Consider the following 22,526-nt stretch of genomic DNA (forward strand, 5'->3'; position numbering starts at 1 on the left):
GCAAAGAAATAACTTTTTAACATTGGAATGAATAGATTTGGGCTGAAAAAGTCCTGAAACAATTCTTTCCTTTCTGATATTTATACGGTGACAGCAAAAAAGCCAGACTGCATTTAACATTGAGCTTGACTGGTTCATGTACTTGAAAAAGCAGAAGACTCTACTTAGAGGCTTGAAATGTCCTTTTTGCACCTGTTTTTAATAATTTTGCCTGATGCATGAGAATCTTACTTCACGAAAGGACTTTTAAACCTCTGAACATCAGTTATTGGCAGAGGGCATATAGAAGAATAAATGATACTGTTTTAGTGACTGCATCCTGTAGCTCTGTAGAGGTGAACTTGATTCATTGTTTTGCTGTCCTGTGACTTCTGTAAGTGTATGGTACATGTTCTGTTTTTTATAGTGTAATATGTGTGTTATGGTAAAACATAATTCAGGTTAACAAGAACAGAGTTAGTGTTGGGGTTGGGCTGTTCACTATCTTTCTTCTGCACCAGAAAGATTGAAACATTCATGGGGGGAAATGGCTGCTGTGGTAGAATTAGTGTAACAGTATTATGTTAATAGGACTTTTTTTTTTTTCCTTGAAAGATGCAAAACATACTAACCACAGCACTGTTGACATACAAATGGCTTTTAATGTAACATTTTTACATACATAGGGAGTATGAATGTTATGGTGTCTTTCAAAACTATTTTTTAATGGAACGTGGTAATTTATACTACACAGTTTTCTAGCTTAATAAAGGCTTTAAACAATTAGCAAAGGAAGTATAAATTGCTCTTGGGAACTCTAAGATGTACAAATGAATATGTATTGCCTAAAGTGTCATAATTTGTGCTTTACTTGAATAGAACACTGGGTTGCAGAATGTGAACTAAAATGATCTTGATTATAGAAAACTCTTAATTTGAAAACTGAGTATTTTTACTTTCTAAAACTTTTTCTTGTTTGACTCACTAGTAAAATTTTAAATAAAGCTAATTTTTCAATATAGGTTTTCATCAGTATAGCTATGTTTTGTTCAGTATAGAAATAAATTGTTCCCCAGTAGTGCTTGTAATTTAAAGGAGCTGCTCTTCTCTTTGATTTGGAAAAATGTGGGAAGTATTGGACCACATCATATATGAGGAACAGAGGTAGAATTTCAGAGATGTTTACAGAATGGTTCCAAATGCAAGCTGGATGTTAAAAGCTTCCAGTAGCCTTATACAGTAGCCAGTGCTGGAAATCAAAAGAGTGAAGTCCTGGACAGTGTAAACACTTATCAAGTTTTGTAGAAGCTATGCAACTAGTCTTACTAGATTTGTGAGGCCTTAGTTCTGAAAATATTCTGCAGAAAGTAGCATACTGAAGGGAGTATGAAATAAAGGAAAATGCCAGCTTTAAAAAAAAAAAAAGCCAAAACACTGTACACCACATTCTCATTGCATTAAAAAAATACTTTATCGATATCGAGTTTTTATATTGTATCATCAAAGACTATAGCTTCAGATGATACTGGCACTTATGTTAGCTCTAGATTTGTTTGGTTCTGGGGCTTGAAATGCATGATTTGCAGTGGGAGGGAATATTTTGAATACCCTAATGCTACTTTCCTAAAATCCTTTTAATCTAAAGATCTGTTTATCACCTGTACTTAACCAAAATACCTTTGGATGTAAGCAACTTGCTGATGACATGTTGTCACTCATAAAATGGCCTGAGCATTTCAGGGGGGTTTGGATACTTCTAACATGATCTGACACTAGAGTTTGGGTTGAAGAGAACACAGAGGCAAAGAGGTACAAAAGGAGCTGGCTGAGTATAGCTGGGAGCTATAATGGATAGGTTCAAATCAGATGACGGTAAAGGGGGAAGCTGAGAAAATGAACGATGTTTGTGATTTCACTGGAGGACCACATGCCTGTTGGTGAAGAAAAGTGTAAAAATTTGGACGAGCTCTGTGGTGTGAGGAAGATGATCAGTCCTTAGTTATTTTAGTAGATCCGTATGCTACAGGAAAAACCTAACTGCCTTGTATGTGAGAGAAGGAGCTTGAGATCTGCTTATCATCATTTCCAGTGCTGAACTAATGAAACTGCAGCTTGCCTCTCAAATTCCTCCTTGTGTCTGTATTAATATGTTGTGGTGATTGCATTTATCATCGATATTAAGCTGGGAAACATTTTTGCTGACCTTATTTAAAAGGGAAAGAGGAGGGAAGCTTCATATTTCATCACAGCTCAGTTTAGGTGGTTACGTTTTTAAGATGACTGGTAAGCCAATTTGGCAGAATATTTAAGTTGATGAAAATTGGGTATGACATTTGTATACTATTGAGTAACACTTAACAAAGACCAGTTATGACTCAGCTACTTCAAAGCAGAACTGCTGTGGGATAGCAGATAGCTTTTTACATGTGATTTTATATTGAACTTCTTTATATTTCTAGATCCTCTTACTTCGGCATTTGTTTTTTAATAAATTGTATATATAGGTTTGTCTGTTGTCTTTGATGGAAAAAGAGATGACTATTTCCCTGAATTGATAAAGTGGGCAACTGAAAATGGAGCATCCACAGAGGGTTTTGAAATAGCTAACTTTGAAGAGGAGGGGTTTGGTTTGAAAGCAACAAGAGAGATAAAGGTGAGCATATGAACATTTGACTTGGGTTAGAAAATCGTGTTTGGAATGTAGCTGCAGAGCTCTGGAACACTCACCACCTTCCCTTCCCCCTTTTGACTGCTTATGAAACTGCCGTTCTGAAATGCTCTCAACTCTGCATACTTGAGAAATAAAATTATTGATAAAATTGAGTATTATTTTTTATGACTATTGGGTAGTACTATGAATTTTTAATTGGTCATTTTTGTCTCTATGTTGCCTATACTGTTTACCTAATCACCAGAGTACTCTACCCCATTGATGTATCCCTCTCTTCCATGTTTTCTAACTACTTAGTCTCTTCTTTCATGTCCCTTCTTTTAAAGTGCGTGTCTTTTTGCCTCAGAAAGAGGTATTTGCAATACTTTTTCACTGAAAATGAAAAAACCAAAATTACCTGATAATTGTAAAGAATATCTTTTGATCATCAGGTAAGGAATATAGACACACAGTTATCTAACTGTTAAGAGGCAATTTTAAACGCTTAGCTTTTTCCATTCCCATTTAACAGATGGGAAACAGCTTTGAAGCACAATCAGCTGTTGTAGAAAGAATATTAGAAAATGAGCATATTGTATTCATTTTAGAGTTTCAGTAGCACATAGTTAATAAGACTAGCACTACTGGTTGATAAAAATCCTGAACAGTTCTTCTAAAGTAAGAATGGGCAATGTGAAAAAACCTCTACTAGGAGAAAATATTTGATCACGTAATTATTAGCAATATAATGTATCTGGTAGCTTTGAGGCTGTCTGGGCAATTTACATGTCAGCAGTTCCAAACTGAAGCACTTTATTTTGTAATCTAAGTGTCTTTCTTTTAAGCTTTGTGTAATGCAGATTGGAACATTTGGTTACCACAATATGAAACATAGCATGTTTGTTTAATTTGCAGTGGAAGAAAAGGAAGAATTTTGATTCAGAATAATTTTGATTTAAATAAAAAAAAATGAAAACAACCTGTAATTTAAAGACGATGTATATTTGAGACACTTGGCATATATAAATGCTAACTGACCCTCTAATGCATTTTTTCCTTTCTGCAGGCTGAAGAGTTGTTTCTGTGGGTTCCTAGAAAACTGTTGATGACAGTTGAGTCAGCTAAAAATTCAGTATTAGGTAAGAGTTTAAGTAAGTTTTTAAGCAAGAAGTTGATATGTATGGGATCATTCAGTAGGAGACTTTCTTTTTATTAGCTGATCACCTTTATTACAGGACTTGCTTGTCATGCTGACCATCGGGTTTGGAATACCTACAAGCTTGAAGTGTCAGTGGAAAGAATTTAATTTTCCTCTTTGTTTCTGGCTGAGCACACTAGATAACTTCCAGAAGTGTGTGTGTTAATTTGAACACATATCATGTAGCTTTTATAACACTTGGAGATAAAATATTATGAGGTACTGAGAGTATTCTAGTTTCTTCATGTCTTCGATCATGCAATTGTACATGAGGTGTTTACTGTGTCAAATAACTTGCAGCATAATACAATGTGGGCAGCTAAGTATTTTAGAAACCTAAAAAGCGTTTTTTGGGGTTTGTTTTTTTTTGGAAATTCTTACACATTGTCTCATCATGTTCATTTAAAGTAAATCTGGGATTATATTTTCCATGGACAATTAATTTAGTGCCTCACCTTTCTGGGTTCATTCAGGATCCCTGTATTCTCAAGATCGAATTCTTCAAGCCATGGGCAATATAACATTGGCATTCCATCTTCTTTGTGAGCGAGCCAACCCCAACTCTTTCTGGCTGCCCTACATCCAGACACTCCCCAGTGAATATGACACTCCTCTCTATTTTGAAGAAGATGAAGTGCAGTATCTTCAGTCAACTCAGGCCATACATGACGTTTTTAGCCAATATAAAAATACAGCTCGACAGTATGCCTATTTCTACAAAGTTATTCAGGTAAGCATCTTAAATGTAGTATATGCTGGTCTCATTATGATTTTTGAGAAAGGTGTGAAAACAGTGATGGTAAATAATAGAGCAAGTGTATTGCTCTTAAAGGTTTGAATCATTAAAGGAATTTCCTGCTGTTTTTTGAACTGCAGTTAAAATTTTGCAGCTCAGTAGGCTTATGAATATATATGAATGTATTTAGTTTGTTGAGAGGAGTGATTATTGCCCTTTTTTTGACATTGGGTGAGGCTTCATCTGGAATACTGCACAATTTTGGGCCCACCAGTACAAGAGGCATGTTGACAAACTGGAATGAGATCAGAGGAAGGCTATTAAGATGTCTTTTGCTTCAGCCCTTTATCCATACAAGGAGAGACTGAGGGAGCTGGATTTGTTTATTTGGGGAAGAGGAGATAAGGGATGATCCAATTATTGCTTTCAACTTGCTACTGGTACCAGACTCCGGAATTTTGCCTCTGGGAAGTTGGGCTAGGTGACCTGCAGAGATCTACAACCTATGCCGCTATGTGAAAAATCTGTAGTTTGCAGTAAACAAAGTAAAATCATAATTGTTAATTGACATAGAATAAAACCATTGCATATGTTGTACTTCCAATCACCATGGATTAACTGTTGTTTTCTATTCTATCTAACATAATTATTTTGATTGCTTTCAAATACAAAGATAAACCGATCTGGTAACAGTTTGAGTATGGGGAGGCTTGAGATGGATGAACTTTCATCATGTTCTGAAGTAATGATTTAAATTTCTAAGTTTCTAAGATAGAACTGTTACTCTGACTGATGTCTAGACATAATTGATGTTGTAAGTGAATGGTGATACGTTGTTGTCAAGGTAGTGCTCAATGTCCAAACATCCAAAGGTTTTTGTGGCAAAATCTGTGTAAAAAGCATATGACTGTGTACTGAATTTCCACAGTTGTGTGATCTAGAGACATTTTTTTGGCACTAGGAGAGGTCAGAAGACATAAAGAAATTCTATTCTCCTTTAACGTTATCAGAGTTCCAAAGCTTTTCTATTGACTGTTTTAAGTCAACAAAAGTTAAATTATTTTGTGTAGCTGTTTGATGTTTGAAGAACTTCATGTGTTTCAAACATAGTGTCAATTTACCAAGTATAAGGATTGGAGGGATTTTGAAAACCAAACATTTTGAAAACCAAAGTAATTGAAAATAGTGGGTGAAAACCAGATAAGATGCACTTAATTTTGAGACAAGTAGGGTAGGAACAATGGCTTTAATATCAGGAAGGAGCAAAATTCTTCCTTCAGGAAATGATAGTTTAGCCAACTCTTTTCTTGCCAGGTACTGTTATAGGCTGCCAGTCCACACTTGACCTTCCAGCTTTAAACTTTTTTCTCAATGTATACTGCCTGAGCAAACAGAACTCCTAAATTATATTTCTTTAGAATATCTTTTTGCCCCTAAATTGTTCTACTGTTTTTAAAGAGTTATTAGCAGAGTATTGTGTAACATGATCCAATTCTCCCAACTGCTATTCATGCTCTTGCAGTACTTAGATAGCTAAACTATCACTGTGACTAGTTCCATCATTTTCATGGACTAATACTGCACTAGTAGTATAATGCGAGCGGTTATGTGGTCACAACATTAATTAAAAAAAATGTGAAATACAGTTTTACAGAGAAATGAGATCTCAGATGAAACCCTGGATTTTGACTGCCATGTGTCCAGTATTTCAGAACTGGTTCTCAGTGATTGATGAATACCTGTAGACTGATATCAAAGTGATGCAAACACAGCTGAAGAATGTATATAAAATGCAGTGGTATAACATCAGTTGAAGCATGAGATATCTATTATGTGAAAAGCTGCTTAAACGTTTGACAAAACATTTTTTGTTTATGAAAGTTTTTCATGTGGCACATAATCTGCTTAAGCATGGCAAATGCATGCTATTTCTCTTGTGCCTTAAAGCTAATAAAAGATCATTTGTTATAGCTTTTAAGCTAATGTGGTCAAAGTAATGTCTCACTAAAAAGTTACTAAAAAAAGTAATGTCTCACTATATATTCTGCATTAAAGTCCATGCTGTTGACTGTTGAGAGTAAGAAAAGCTACAGTTTGAGCCAAGAAAATAATGTACATGAGATCACTTTAGGGGGAGACTGTCTTTAGAACCCTAGTGGTGGTGATGTTCTTGCTGTACATGGTAACAAGCCTTTAATACTCTGCACTGTTGTATTTTCTGTTTTACGTTTGCAATTCTATGGAAGCTGATGTGGCAGCTCATGGAGGAAGACTTCTGAGTCTGATATTGTTGAGACTGATTCAGTTCAGTTTGATCTGCAGCAATGGGAAACCTTTGTGGAAATAGTGTTTAAATAAATGGCTATCTTCAATTTGAGCTTTATATTAGTATATCCAAGAAAATGTTTAGAACTATACTGTTGCCTTTTCTATGAACTGTTAAAATGTAGGTTCTGGTCACTTGTGGTCAGAAATCTAGACCAGAATTTTATGTTCTGGTATAATATAGCTGTTGTTTCGTGTTGAATGTGAGCATGAAGGGAGATCAGGTAGGAATCATTTGCTTTATTTACTTGTTCTTTGGAGAATGAGTGGTAACAAATACTAGGTAAGTTTTAGGTGTGTTCTGGTTGTCTGGTGCCATGCTTCAGCACTGCCATGTAACCACAATTTCAGCTGAAGGTTTCTTTACTACTATGCAGTAAATGTCACATTAGGAAGATACATAATTTCAGCTGGCTCCAGGCGTGCCAAGTCAATGTACTGGGTACCTATTATTAATGCTTTGGGTGAAAACTCATGGAGAAGTTTTAAAACTTTTTGATTTCTGTTTCTGCTGTCAAAAATAAGAACCTGTAATTTATGAAACGCTGGAGAAAAAAAGTTCGTAGTGAAAAAAAAAAGCCTCTTTCTTCCCTAAAATGAAGTACCATTTTTCATTATTCAGAAATGCTGAAATTAATTTTAGTATCATCTTGCATGCACTCATATAATTTTATGAACAAAGTTGACCCACAAAATACTAGTGCTAAGGATAATTCATGAGCATATGGGAACGGGAAGAAGAGGTGGGGAGAGAAAAATTTGTCATATAAAAGAAAAAAAAGAAACTAAAACCACTTTCCTGTTAAAGGCAGTGTACTCTGCAAGTTTTATGAAAGTCAATGTTAGATTTTTGTATACCATCATTTCATTCAGTACTACTCCTGCTTTAGCATAAGCGTTTTAATGAAAGCTGTCCTGTGTGACCACGATTTTGATACTGCTTCAGATATGCAGACTAATATTTTTTAAAATTTACAAATACACTTTTTGTAATACAAAAATCTTATAACTATATTTACTTTCTTGATAGCTATTCTACTGCAGAAAGTAAAACTAGTAGCATCTTGAAATAAAAAGTGGTTTGTTGTTATTTGAAGGCACTGAAAAAGGGAATATTTTGTGCAGGCAAAGTATTTAATTCCTTTGCAGCATTTTTAGTCTGCAAAATGTTTCTAATGGCCAGGGGAATAAAAGAGTTAACAAATAATTTCTTCAAATGCTTCATTTTCTTTCCAAATAGGATTGCTAGACTGTTATTAAAATAATTTGGCTTCTGATAGGTGTGCAGCTTTAAACATTGTTTGACAAGTGCTGGTCTGTTTTATTTCCCTAGCTTCTCCATAAGGGTGGCTTTCACAGAACACTGCAGTTCTAACCCTTTCTCCAAGTGCTTAGTCTGGATACACATGAAGAATGGGCAGATTTATGAATTTCACAGCTGTTGCAAGCTTAACTATAGTCTGGTTTGATAAGCAGAAACAGGTGGGTTGTTAAATAGACAAAAATAAACCCTTGAGCATGTTAGCCAGGCTCTATAAACCCCACTGACACCTTTCTAAACATATGTAATTTGATAACTAAAAAATAGAAGTTCTTACAGATGTAGTTTAGAGGCGTATTTGACCTCTGCATTGCTATCAAAATACAGCAAACGGTCAAAAGACTACTTTCTTCACAGCAGACTTATAGCTTGCAAGATGTTTTTGTAGTTTGTTCCAAAGAGAAATTTTGTAAACTGCAAACTTGCCCTGGAAGGTATGTGCGTGACTTCCATTAACATTTATGGGCATTGCATGCCTACTGAGGGGTGAACAGGTCCCAAATACTTATGGCTTAATATTAAATTTTTTTTTGTATACTGAAATGTGGTATAATAGGCACAAGAGGGAGCCATATAGTTTACAGACATTCAGAGTAAGATTATATTCCTAAAGTAATGCAACCAAGTCTGAACCTTTTTTAAAAGAATATGCAGTGGTCTTTGTGTTTGACTTTCAGTTTGCATCTGCGTGCCAGTTTGTAGTCTACTACAGAGAAGTTCTTGTCTTGATATCTTGTTTTGACTTACAAAGAGTGCTCTTAGAGAAGGTGGAAGTGCCCAAACTCTATTTACATTTTGGACACTGTGGGTCTGAAGCAGTGTTGTATCTCTTCCCCAGGCTGTTATTACCTGCCTTACTAAAAGACAATTTTGTGATAATTTTAGTTAACTTTTAAAATCTTTGAAGTGGTAAGTCTGAAACCAGCAGAGCTGGTCAGCTAGCCATAACTTTTGCCATGGTAGCCAGCTGTATGCATTCAGTGGCACTCTATGTGTAAGTAGTATCTGTATGTAGCTGCCTCTCATGTGCTAGAAAAAGGATCAGTTTTGCGGGACTGTCCAGGATGGCAGTTTGGCCCTGATTTAGACCGTGTTTTTAGCCTGTAGTCTCTGGACCACTGGGGGACTGCAGATTTTTCTGAAGGGCACCAGCAAGCTAGCTGTTTGTAAAAGAAAAAAACCAATATGGGTGACATTGTAGTAGGCATCTGCTGTAGGCTGCCCGATCAGGAGAAAGGAAGGAGTGGATGAGGCCTTCTACAGACAGCTAGAAATAGCTTCACGTTTGCAGACCCTGGTCCTCATGGGGGACTTCAACCATCCTGATACCTGTTACAGGGACAACACAGCAGGGTGTAAGCAATCCAGGAGGTTTGTGGAGAGCATCGATGACAACTTCCTGACCCAAGCAATAGAGGATCATGATGATTGGGAGAGGTGCCTGAGTTACTGGAGGAAAGCAAATGCCACTCCTATCCTCAGGAAGGGCAGGGAGGAGGACTCGGGGAACTACAAGGCTGTCAGCCTCACTTCAATCCCTGGGAAGGTGCCATCCATCCACTGGGACCTTGACAGGCTGGAGAAATGGGCTGATAGTTGCTGAAGTTCAACAAGAAGTGCAAAGTCCTGCAACTGGGGTGGAATAATCCCATGAATATGTTGGGGGCCAAGCTGAACATGAGCCAGCAATGTGCCCTTGTAGCAAAAAAGGGCTAATGGCATCCTGGGTGGCATTAGGAGTGTTGCCAGCAGGTTGAAGGAAGTGCTCCTTCCCCTCTACTCAGCACTGGTGAGACCACATCCAGAGTACGGTGTCCAGTGCTGGGCTCCCCAGTACAAGAGATCGGTAAGTAAGAATTTTAGAATTAAACCAAATGGAGAAAGCAAAGTCACCTCTTTAAGTAACATTTTAGCAAGTAAATTTAATTTTCTTTGACTCTGTTTTATGTTTCTTTGCTAATTTAATGAGCAAATACTTGCAAATGCTTTCTTTGCCTTCTGCCAAGCTACTGTTACTCGAGAAGTCAGAGCTGCCCCATGAATCACACCTTTTTTTTTAATAGAATCTATTTGGTAGAAGTCATTAATACTTTTAGATAGTATCTGTGGTCTGTTTTGTATCCAGCGTTCCTCAGGAACACTCTCATACCATTTTCTGACCAGTGTGTATTGACATCTGGACAGTGCTTGTGAAAGTGTTATTGTAGTCCCATTGTGAACACAATCCTTGCAGTAATCTATCCAAAGCTGTTTTGATCTGTTTGTGTGCACTATTGGACAGAAAACTTAATTTCCTGGAGGCTGTAATCCCTTTTGATCAGATACTAAATTTGATTTATTATTCATATAAAATTTGACTAATTGATTGAGCGTGAATGAAATTCTAAAATCCAGTTATTAGCTGTTGGGCACTGGAATATAATTTTAGATAGGACATTTTAACACATTAAGTTCTAGATCTCAAAATAATATTATAGCATCTTTAAAATCTGGTATCACATTTGACTCTTCAATATTGGGTATATTAGGTGAGATTTCACATCTCTAGCTTAATTTTGACACCAATTTTTGAAGTTGTGATGATACTTTCAATATGACTTATGCCTCTCATGTTATTTTTCTGTACTGTTTCTAATCTATCCTATTCTAATAAGCATATGATTTTCCAGGTCAGCATGAAGTAGAACGTCTGGTGTCTCTCTGTACTTGGCTTTAAGATACCACCAATTAACTTTCATGTGCTAAATAATGTTTGAGTTGAATGCAGACAAGTATACTGCCTTTTAATACATTCTAAACTATTCAAATGTTTGGAAGTTGTTTATTATTTTTAAGTTGATGTAATAGATAATATTTTAATGCTTCTAAAGAGTTCAACCAATATGCAGTCAAAAGCAAATGTGTTTGGAAGCAGAATACAGTTTTGATCATGTACCAGGTAGGTTCTTAGGGTTCTCAGTTTTCCTCCCTACTTGAGGATACTATACTCATTGGCATGCTAATCAAATAGCTTTTTTCAGAAGCGATGGCAGTGGCACTGTAAAAAATGGGTGGAAGAAACACGGCACAGCTGTAAACCCTATAAAATCTTTCCTTTTTGTTTACTTATTTGCTATGCATGTCACCTTAAGGAGAGATTTAAAATTCCATTGAGTGGGCAGTTACAAAAGTAAAATAGTGTTGCTATTTAATTTGCTTTGTCTGAATTTCAACGCCTGAGTTGTTCTACTTGGTCAACAGTAAATCAATAGGCAGTTAATAATGGAATATATTTATGCCTTTCTGTGTTTTTCCTCTCTGTGAAGGCCAAAATATTGTATTAATCTGTTTTGCTGGCAGCAAACTGAAGATTGACTGTATGCTTGTACTGTACCGCTTAGTCTATCTATTGTAAGGTGGTTTAGACTTTGCAAACATGCACCAAATTCCTGATTTTTGTGTTGCTTTTGGTATATCCCACCCCCAGCTATGATGACAGTAACGGCAGATCCTGGGGCCTCACTGGGCCATTCCTGTGGCTGCCCCTCTCCATCGCAGAAGCAGCTACAGGCTTCGGCTGGGTTGCATCTGTCCGTCTCAGACAAATGAAGAGCTCAAGTTTTTGCGTGGGTAGGAGGTCTGCTGCCTTCTTCCCCCGTTCCTTCCTTGCCTTCCACAGGAACACTGCGACAGCTCTGGGCTTTGAGCCAGCCGGACACAGGAGGAGGTGTTTGGCTGTTCGGGCAGCATTTGCTCCTCAAACAGCTGTTCCCTATCTCCTCCAAGGAAAAGGTGGCAGGCCATATGGAGGCATCCTGTGGTCCAGATTCAGCCGATGGGCGCTGTTGGACCGTGCTGGCCTAGATCGAAATACAGGCACGTCATACTTGGTGTCTGCTATTTCTTACAGTCAAAATGTTTTAAAGTTGGAGGACAGACAGAATAAAACATATCTTTCATTTTGGATATAGATGTTATCTTTCTCTGGACATTCATTGTTAAGATCTCCTAATCAGTAGGTTTTAATTTATTTTATATTCTGAATGGTTTGTATTCTGTTATACTAGCCTAAACCCCATCTTTCCTCTAGAGAAGCAGAGATGTACTTCAAAGCATATATGCCAGTGCTAAACAAAATTTGTTTCTGCACAGTTTAAACCACATTTGGGAGGAATAATGTGTTCTCTTGTTAGTATTATGGGCTTTTAAGGCATTTTTTTGGAAGATGGGGTTCTCAACCACTCTCCTGGTTGAGAATGCAGATAAGCATCCATTTTTACAGCCAATAGAGTGGAGAGGGTTTTCTGTTTGCTTTTCTGTTAGTTGCTTTTATTTTTATTTTTTAACTGAGTTGCACTTTCTGGGGCAGTTGAGTTTATCCCCAGAGATGTTGTCTGTGTCTTTTGTGGAAGAAAGTACCGCAGCAGACATCAGGAGATCATCACGCACTTACAAGTATACTTTCTCATATAAAGTTTGTACTTATTGTGCAGATTTAATATTTTTCCTGATATAACAGCAGTTACAAATGTTCCATAAATTTAAAATATGATAACAAGCTGATGTTTCTTAGAATGGAATACTCAAAGGATGTATTCTTTAAGCACTGCAAAATTATACAGGGGACTTATCTTTGTTAAAATTAGTAATTTAACTAAATTACAAAGTGGATTATCCTCTTCAGTCAGACCCAATGCTAATACTCCACACAGTAGGAGATTGATATGTTGCTAAGTAAACCAAAGTTTATTTTCTTGTACTATGGTTTGAAGGCGAGTTCAAGAGGAAGTGGTAAGTTGTTAGTTTTGGATGTGTGTGCACTATAGTCCCAGTACATCTGGTTCCAGGACTTACCATGCCCCATGTGCCATGCTGGTTGTGCAGCAGCATGGTACCTTGGTTGTAAGATGATCATGATCCAAGCTTCCACCTAAGTGGCTGCTGGTATGATTTATCTGTAAACTTGAGTAGTCGATTCACAGGTAACAAAACTTTGGCCATACTGCTTAATATTAATGCTTGTTAGGAAACTCTTTGGATGTGGAGTAGTTGTGAATAGGAAATATTGTCCCTGTCCTTTTAAAGAAGTTCACTTCAGCCTTTCCATCACAGCATTTTATTTGTGGCTTGTGATTCACTGAATTAATAGTAGAGCTGTGTGATGAATTTGTGTGTGAACATAGTGCATGTGTTGCACTAAACAAAATGAACAAGGTGAACCTTGTAGCTCAAGAGGAGCCTAAAGAGTAAATGATACGTCGTGGTATGCAGGCATAGACCTTTGCAAGGAAACTATTTACTGTAGCTATCTTACTGTACCTGTGTGAATGAAGTACTGCAGACTGAACCTATTAATCTAAGGCTCAACATGAACGCTAAGCTCATATTTCATGAGGAGATTTACCACAGGAGATAACAGACCTAGTGTGTCTTTCTGTTACATGAACAGGGATGGGACAGACTGGCGAGGCTGTCTCATTGCAAAGCATGTCCAGTCTCAGGCCAGCTTGCTCTTCCACTTCATCCGTTCAGCCCTTAGTGGGGCTGCATTCAGCTCTAAGTGATTTTGTGAAAGGACAGGAAAAGGTGTAGAAAACTTGGTCTCTGATTTTAAAGTGTCATATCTGTGTGCCTTCCTTTCTGGGAAAGATTAGTATTTTAGAATTCTGTATGTCGAGAAGTATTCTGTAAATGGAGTGATCGAGAAGTAGATGTTAAAAAGTCCATCACTGTCTTGCCTCTGTTTAATAAAGGACACGACACAGGATTGTAGGCAGGGTACTCATTTGCAGTCAGTTCCAAATTATTTCTGTGTACTCTCTCAGCCAAATGGTAACGTCCACTTTGCATGTGAAGTGGGTTCTCAGTCCTTCAGACCCTTGAGTCAGTAGCTGATGTCATCGTTTGAGCTGTCTGTTATGCCACTGCTGTCTCATTAACTAAGAACAATTTTGCAGGTAGAAGGTACAGAAAAAGGGACTGTGCAGTTAAATTCCATTGCACCAGAAGGAGTCATTCCACTCTGCTTCCGCTGCATGAATCCCCTAATAGTCTGGAACAGTGCTTTCTTGTGTATATTGGCAGAAAGTAAATAAAAATTGCTGACATAAAGAATAAGCAGGAATGTTATTTAGATTTAATAAGTTTCAATCAGGTGGTACCTTTTTAATTTTAAGATTCATTCTATTAGGTTTTGCAAAGTAGGATGATCTTTCTTCCATTAGAAAAGTCATATAACAGTACAGGTTTGTGGACATAATTCCTAGTGCTTCATGAGTTGGGCTGTTTGAAAATTCTAGAGCATGCCTCTGTAGTTATAAACTGATATTACAAAGTAAAATAATCTTTGCCTTCGTCTCATGTCCTGTACAGCGAACTGGCTTTCCCTCGTTAGGTTAGGCAGCATATGTCCAATGGAAAAAGCGAATTCTTGTTTCCCTGTAGATCGCTAGGATCCTCCATTCTGAATTCTTTATTTTACTTAGCTTTAGGGCACTTAGAGCCTCAGCAGCTCCACAGAGATGAGTTTCTCTTCAAGGCTGCTGCTTCAAAGGATTTCCAGAGCTGGGAAAGGGACAGTAACCAGCAAATACTGACAGATCTTCCTGCTTCTGGCCCTGAAAGTGTGTGTGTGTGGTGTGTGTTTGTGTTTTTTGTACACCTACACATTGGCCTGAAACCATCAAGTAGCATCCAACAAGGCTCATAACGAAATCTCCCCATGTTAATGAGTACATTGGAAAGAGGGGAGAATCTGCAAAGAAGAGGAGGAAAAAATTGTTTGGTCAAAAGGAACGAACCCTTGGGCTTTATGTTCAAAGGAATGAAAGTTAACAAGGTGGAAGCTTAAACTGGTTTTGGCTTTAACTGTTTCACGCACCCTTAGTGTTTTGGGGGCTGGGAAGGGGGTGGAGTGATGGCCTCAGTATAATCTCAACACTTGGTATGATGCTTTCCTGGGATAGAAATGGAGCTGTCTCTACTTCAACTGTACACAAGAATTTTTTGAGAATATTGAAATCTGATTTAGTAATATTGACGCAGTGATTCCCCACAACTTTGTCTTGGACTTGTGAGTACTTGAAATATTCTTCACAGAAATCCAACCATCTGTGTGTCTACAAACTCAGGAACCAATAAAAACAAGGATTTTTTTTTTTTTTTTTTTTTAGTTATGTATTACAGTGGAGTAATAGATGACTCTGTTGGTCAGCTTATCTCAGCTGAAAGGTGGTATCTTTTAAAAAAAAAACCCACTAACTTTGATGACATCCAGCAATTCACTTAATTTTTCTTATTTGGAATATACAAGGGCTAATGGTGCAAAGGAATATACCAGCCAATACGACTTCACACCAAAATACATCAATTATTTTCAACTCATCTAGTAGCATAGGTATGAACACAAATTTAACACTATGTAAACTTGTACTCTGATTTTAACTTTTACTCAAAAGTTTTTATTGAATGTTACTGTAATAAGACTTGTACTTTGCATCACCTGATAAACAAGCAAATATTAAGCTAATTTTAATGGAAATGCCTTGTCAAGATTAGGAGCCCTGATAAATGAGCTTTGGCATTTTGTGATTGAATGGGGTAAGGGATTACTGCCTCTAATAGTCTGGCCACTCTTTTACAGGAGGTTAATGCCCTTGTAGGCTGGATAGCAGAAGTGAAGGTTATGATGGCTTCTCAGCTGGAAAGGCACCCACCCTTTCTACATTGAAGCCTTCATGCTGTCCAAATACAAACAAGCCTTCTTAAAACTGGAGGAGTCCTCTAGCATCTAGTTTATAAGACTTGAGAATCATTAGCTTGTGATGTCCATCCAAAAATATGATGGAGAAATTATTAGTGCAAAGGGCTCTATGGAGCATCAGGAGTTATGCTTTCTTGTGAGACATTAAACATGAGGCATGAACCCCTGGATATTACTGCTTCCCAGAAAAAAGAAAAATGTCTGAAAGTGTCTTTTTTTTCTTTTTCCTTCTCTCCCCCCCCCCCCTTCTCTGGTTGCCATACTGAGTAACTGGCTTCTAGTCTGATAGTGTTTTAGGTGACTAGAATAACAGTCTGTCTCTTTCCGCAGTGGCTGCAGACAATCTGGCAGCAATCACTGTTACTTTTTAATATTTCTGGTTATTTTGAGATATCCTCCAAATGTCTTAAAGAAGGCTTGGAACACTGAAGGGGAAGAAGCTTTTTTTTTTTTTTTTTTTTTTTTGGAATAGCAGCATCAGAAGGAAAATTAAATTCAGCATGCCACTATTTGTTTTTGCAGTGGTCATCACCCTGATTGCCAGCTCTGACAATATTTTCACAGAAAGGGTAACGAAATAGATGGTATTTGTTCTTTATAATAATTCTTTCAGTAGAATGTCAGGACCTGCATCTAAATGAATATATTCACATTTTCATGTTCCCATTTTTTATTTAAAGCTTCCCCTCCCAACTTTCTGAAACTACTTCATACAGACTTGGTAAGTTAAAATTAGGGTTCATGTAGTGGATAATGTCACATTTCAAAGCTAATCTGTAGAGACCTAGCTGTGTGAACCTATAAAAGCTAGATCTGGGGGTTTTTTTACGTATTAAGTGTTTGTTTAGTTTAAGTATGTCTGTATCTTTTTTGATCAGCCCGGGCAATTTGCATGCTATGCAGCAGTCATCTTCTATACTTTATTAAATATCTGTCAATTATAAATATCAAGGTTTTACATTAATGTCAAGATAGTACATCAAAAATTCATGGAATATGTGACTTTTTTCAAGGGTATTTAATACTTAATGCATTTGTGTCATTTTTCTTTCTAGATATATTGACAGGTTTTATTAAGTGTTTGTTAGGGAGATTTCATTTTTACCAAGGGACTATAAAGAGAAGCTGCATACTAAATCAATTTTTTAATCAGAATATTGTTCTTTTTTGTGTGTCTTCACATCCTTGTAATCTATAGGGTTTTTAAGTTACGTAGGAAAATAGTCCAAGTCAGAAATCTAACATGATCAAATATGCTGACATATCTTAACTTTAAAATAGCTACTGGAATATTGTACCACGGAATGTTATAAATATGGTAATTATGTACACTGGGATTTTATTCTGCCTCGTGTCTTTTAAGACCATATATTGTGTCCTTTATCATAATTTATTAGTGGTTTAGTGTGAATTATGTCTGGATGGCCTCCATATAGGGGCAGTCCCTAAGTTGCACAGAATTACAAATGGGGAGGGTTAACAGCATTTGGTGGCATCCAGAATCTTTGCCCATGGGTTGCATGTTCAAGTTGACTCGTTATAGAGGGACTACCTGTGTCAAATGAACAATTAACCTCACTGCAATCTGCTGATTTGATACAGATTTTTCTCCCGGAGAAGACAATGGCAATGTGTGTATCTTGCTTCCTATAGGTATTTGCTCCATGTTAGGGTTAAGCGTGTTGGCTGGCACTCCCTGTATAGGGTGTGAGTAGGAACTGTGCGCAGGTAGCGTGTTTAGTCTGCAAAAATCACTTTTATGCCGTTGAACCCTTCGTAATGCTTTTTTACTTTTAGCGCATTACGACCATAGTAATGATTGCCATGTGAAAACTAATTTACTCGGTTGAAAGCTGCTGTTTGGGTCGGGGGAGGAGAGCAGAAACGGGCAGAGAGGAAAGGCAGGGGTTACCCGTTTGCGTCCCGGGGGTCTCTCTCCCGCGATAAGCCCGTCAGGCCCTCGGTTGGAACCGAGGCAGCGTCCCTTCGCACCAAAGCCGAGTTGTTATCATCCCAAGCTAGGGTTGCACAATGTTGGAACGATATCCGAGGGCCGCCGCGGGGGGAGGGTCGTTTTACTTTTGGGTTTCCCGCCCCTCCAAGCCGGGGGAGAAGGGCACAGCGGCTCGGGGAGGTGCGGGTGGCTGGCACCGCTCCGCTGGGGCCGGGCTTGGGCGGCGGCGCGCAGGCGGCGGCGGCACCGGCAGGTGGCAGTGCCGGACCGTGCGGGGGGCGGCCCCGGCCCGGGCTCCGGCCGCGGAACCGGTCCCGGTGGTGCCGGTGGTGCCGGTGGTCCCGGTGCCGGTGGTCCCGGTGCCGGTGGTCCCGGTGCCGGGCCCGGCCCAGGCGCCGCCCGCGCGGGGTCTTGTCCCGCGGGCGGGGAAGCAGCGGGGCTAAGCAGCGCTTGTCTTCACGCCAGTTAATGAGCGCCTGGTCTGCAAAGAACCGCAACGGGGACGGCACCGGCTCTTCGAGGGATCCCAACTCCTCTCTTGGTGCGAAACACCTGCGTTAGAACTGCGGGTGCGGAGTGAGATCCCGGCTCGTCACAACCGCGCTAACGGAACAGGGTGACAGGCGCTTGTGTCCCACGCTTGCTGTTGACTCACCCGGCTCAGTTTATCAAGCTGCTGTAAAATAGATTAATGATGCTAGCAATGAAAGTTGAAATTAAATGGTCAGAAAGGAGTAATATAGGGTAGCGTTTGTTTTTAAGAACTGTTATCTCCAGCTGAAGGCTAAGTTTCTACCTTCATTTCTGGAATCGAGTCTGGACTGGCCTGCTACAGCAAAGATGCCCCCTGAAATTTATTGGTTTGGATTTCAGTTCTGGTTTTGCACCAAATGTTTCTGCCAGAAGAAATAACTCTGTAAAATGTGTTGCTACAGTTAAACTCGAGGGAATTTGTCATGCAATGACCATATCACCGATGTGAATGAAAATCATACGGAGATGTAGAGTGCTTTAAAAAGAGGGAAAAAAAAAAGAAAGTGAAGGAAGGCACAGGCCTCGCTGGAATTGTTAACTTCTGTCATGTTTCAGAGAAAGCCCGTCCAAAGGGTTAACTGGAGGGGCTGAGGGAGAACAGACACCTGGGACCTAACACCCAATTGGCAGTCTTTTGTAATATATAATTTGCCTAAAATTGCGCACTGAGCACAAGCTTTTGTTTTCTAATTGATTTACGGTTTGAGCCACTTTTACCTCATCCCCTACTGTCCTGCACACGGTGCCAGCAAGTACATTACAGTGAGAAATGATAAATTACCATGCACTTGTGATGCTAATGCATCAAGAGTAAAAAAACCTGCCTACTACATGGAGCTTCATGCATTAAGAGTGTCGCAAAGATAGAGCTATGCAAAAAATCATTTGTATCTTCTGAAATAACCGTTTGATCATTTACTTCAAGTCGTCTCTGAGACCTAATTGAACCTGAAGATTAAAATTTATGCTATTATGGCTTTCCATTTGTGAATTGGAACAAAGTTCTAAAGAAAGTGTGTGAGTGTGGGCTTAAAGCTACCTGCATTTTTGAAACTTTTAAGAAGTTAATTGATCAGAAAAGTAACAGGTATTACAGCTTCTTAAAGCCTTTTTAAAAATCTAAATATTTTGCTTGTTAATGACAACTACAGTATGCATTCTTAAACGGCATTGCTCTACTTTTAGATAGGAGCATGTGTAGATGGGTTAATGTAGATACTGTCTGATCAGTGTTTGTCACCAAAACTATTTAAATATTTTAATCTGTTTTGTTTCAGAGGTGTAGTGCAACTTTTACTGAATAACACCTTTACAGGTATTGAGGAAGAATTGAAAATCTTGTATAATTTTTCTTGCATTTGTGAAATACCTTACTGATATCCCAGAGAAGAGGAAAATGTGGAAGTTGGTGAAATCTAATGTATCTTTATTGCCTGAATTCTTTCCCCCACCCTGCATCAAGGGCTGGATTTTGTTTTACCTTCACATACTCAGTCCACCTTAAATTTTTTATTTTTGTATGATGTCTGTGGGTTCCAGTCTTGAAATATGAAGAAACAGATTTATGGCGGCTGCTGGGCACAACAAATTAAGTTGACAGTGATGTATGAGAGCATAATAGCATGATGATCCCTCTGTAGCGCGGCTGGACGCCTCCTGCTTCATTTGGCTCTTGTTAGGATCTGTTAGGCAGCTAAATAATGAAATTCTGCTGACTGATTTCTGATTTCTCTTTTCTTTCTCTTTTCACCTTTTTCTGAAACTTGCGTTTCCCAGACCCATCCTAATGCCAGCAAACTGCCCTTAAAGGATTCTTTCACTTATGACGACTACAGGTTGGTCTGTCTTTTAATTCTTTCTTTCTTTCTTTCTTTTTTAATATACATATATATATATATATATATCTCTCTCTCTCTGTAGTGAGTTGTGGGCCCCTGGAAATGCTTCATTGACGGGAAAGCCCTGTTGTTATTGAAATGTTAAATGTAGGATTTGATACTAATACACTTTCTTAATGAAGAAGAAAGTAAAACAAATATGTAGATTTTAATTATTACAAAGGAATAGTCATTATGAGCAGTTAATTTAGCCAACTGGCACACATAGTCTGAGATTAGTAAGGCAATTCGTTGTTTCTTAAGAAAATAATTCAGTTCACATTGCAGGAGGTTTTGGTTTGGGGTTTGGGTATTTTTTTTTTTAATTTCTTTTTTTATAAAAGGCTTTACCAGCACATAGTAGTAAAAACTAGTATTTACAGTGGCTGTTGAACCAGCCACTCCAGCCACCAGGAGAGCTGGAGAACTTAAGTTGTACACATGAAGCATGACTGTCACTTGGAGGTGCTATAGGGGGTGACAAAATTAAGATAAAAATAAGAAAAGTTAAGATAATGAGAGCTTTAATTCTGTTAAGTGATTAAAATGGCATGAATAAAAGGCATTCATGACATCTTACAGGGATTTTTTTAGCCTAGTCATACTTCTGGGTAAGTCTATGAAAGTGGGATTTCCAAAGCATGCCTCCTTCACTTACAGGGTCACTGCGGAACATGCCAACTTACATGTGAAGTGGTCTAAAATTTTGCAGATAAATTACAACAATTAAAAAGAAACATATTGCTATTATGTTTCAAACAGCGAGTGTATATCAAAATTATCCACAGTTTTAACTTGCTTTTTAGAAATGAAGTAGATTTCAATTTGATGGTATCTTTCTAAGCAATCTGTAGTCCTTCTGAAAAAATCCTTCTGAAAGTCTAATTCTGTAGATTAAATACTTGTTAGTAGTGGAGGCTGTGGGAGTTAAAATTATTTTGACTTTCTCCTGGTGGTAGTCCCTTTCCCTCCCCTGCCCCCAAAAAACCCTCCACAACAAATACATGTATTAAGGTCAGAACATAGTGAAACTAAGATTAGTTTTTCCCTCTGACATTTAATATTCATTTTTGTCTGAAATAAAATAAAAATGAAATTTTAGAAAATACTGAAATGTTAAACTTTTCTGAAGATTCTTATGTTTGAATAGGTAGCTAGCATTTCATTTGCTTAACCTGACTTAGAAGGGTTTTGAATGATGTCTGTGTGATAAACTATGTTATGCTTTCTTCATTCTTTTTACCTGGATATCTGTTTGGAGTACTGGGGCTTTTTTTCCTCTTTATTCTGTTAAGCAGAAAATTTAGCAATACTGTTCTAAGCCAAAAGTTCTCAAACTGAAAAGAAGTGCTTACCAAAATATGCATGTGTCAGGTGATGACATTGGTTTCCAGTTCATGCAGTATACAAGCTTTTTCAGGAGTGAGGGGAAGAATACCTCCTGGCTCTTAGAAGAGTCTGCACATAGATGAGAGCTACTGCTGCCAAGCAGTAGCTGTGAACTACTCTGAAGCCTGCAGAAATAGCTGACCCCAGGTTTGGGATGTGTGGGGAGAGGTATGTGTGCAGTGAAGGGTTGGGGAAGCAGAAGGTGACATGGGAGGGTCCTGGTTGAGGTACTGGAGGGTATGAAGGTTCTGCCGCAAAGAGTGCAGAAGAGGAGTGGGACTGCAATCCTGATTTGGGAATTGGTCTATGTACATGTCTTGGAAACCTAGGAGCTGCTGCTCCTCCTGCAAGTGGTGTTGCCTTCTACTGTTACTACAGTCAGTGTGATCTTTAAGAAAACTAAGTTTGGAAACTCCTAGCCTAAATGATTGCTTCAAGTTGGACTACAACCAGTCATATATGGATGCTTTGAACATTGACCATCTAATGTTTTTAATTTTTGTAGATGGGCGGTTTCCTCTGTTATGACACGGCAGAACCAGATTCCAACAGAAGATGGTTCCAGAGTTACATTGGCTCTAATACCTTTATGGGACATGTGTAATCATACTAATGGACTGGTAAGGATTTCTTCAGTGTTGCTGAAAGGCTTTAGGGCTTAAGTATTAAGCCTTTCAACTGCTTTAGAACAGTTTAATAATACTTTTCATTACGCTTCTTAACACAGGTATTTTATCTTCCCAAGTGACCCTAAAAAAACTAATATCTGAAAGAAAGATTTGTCAGTTCCTTAAATGTCTTACCATAGCTTTCCAGGGAGAA

At 38.2% G+C, this 22,526-nt stretch overlaps 1 protein-coding gene across 2 annotated transcripts in view; it reads left to right on the plus strand.

Moving 5' to 3' along the window:
- SETD3 (SET domain containing 3, actin N3(tau)-histidine methyltransferase) overlaps positions 1 to 22,526 on the plus strand; it is a 64,537-nt gene that overhangs the window by 29,008 nt on the left and 13,003 nt on the right. For both annotated transcript variants that reach the window (XM_069783511.1, XM_069783510.1), the window contains 5 exons: positions 2,484 to 2,632; positions 3,696 to 3,768; positions 4,301 to 4,557; positions 20,215 to 20,273; positions 22,210 to 22,324. In XM_069783511.1, the coding sequence (XP_069639612.1) occupies positions 2,484 to 2,632; positions 3,696 to 3,768; positions 4,301 to 4,557; positions 20,215 to 20,273; positions 22,210 to 22,324 (653 nt within the window). The remainder of the gene's footprint in view (positions 1 to 2,483; positions 2,633 to 3,695; positions 3,769 to 4,300; positions 4,558 to 20,214; positions 20,274 to 22,209; positions 22,325 to 22,526) is intronic.

This window comes from Haliaeetus albicilla, chromosome 5, assembly GCF_947461875.1.
Source record: "Haliaeetus albicilla chromosome 5, bHalAlb1.1, whole genome shotgun sequence".
Classification (NCBI taxonomy): Eukaryota; Metazoa; Chordata; class Aves; order Accipitriformes; family Accipitridae; genus Haliaeetus; species Haliaeetus albicilla.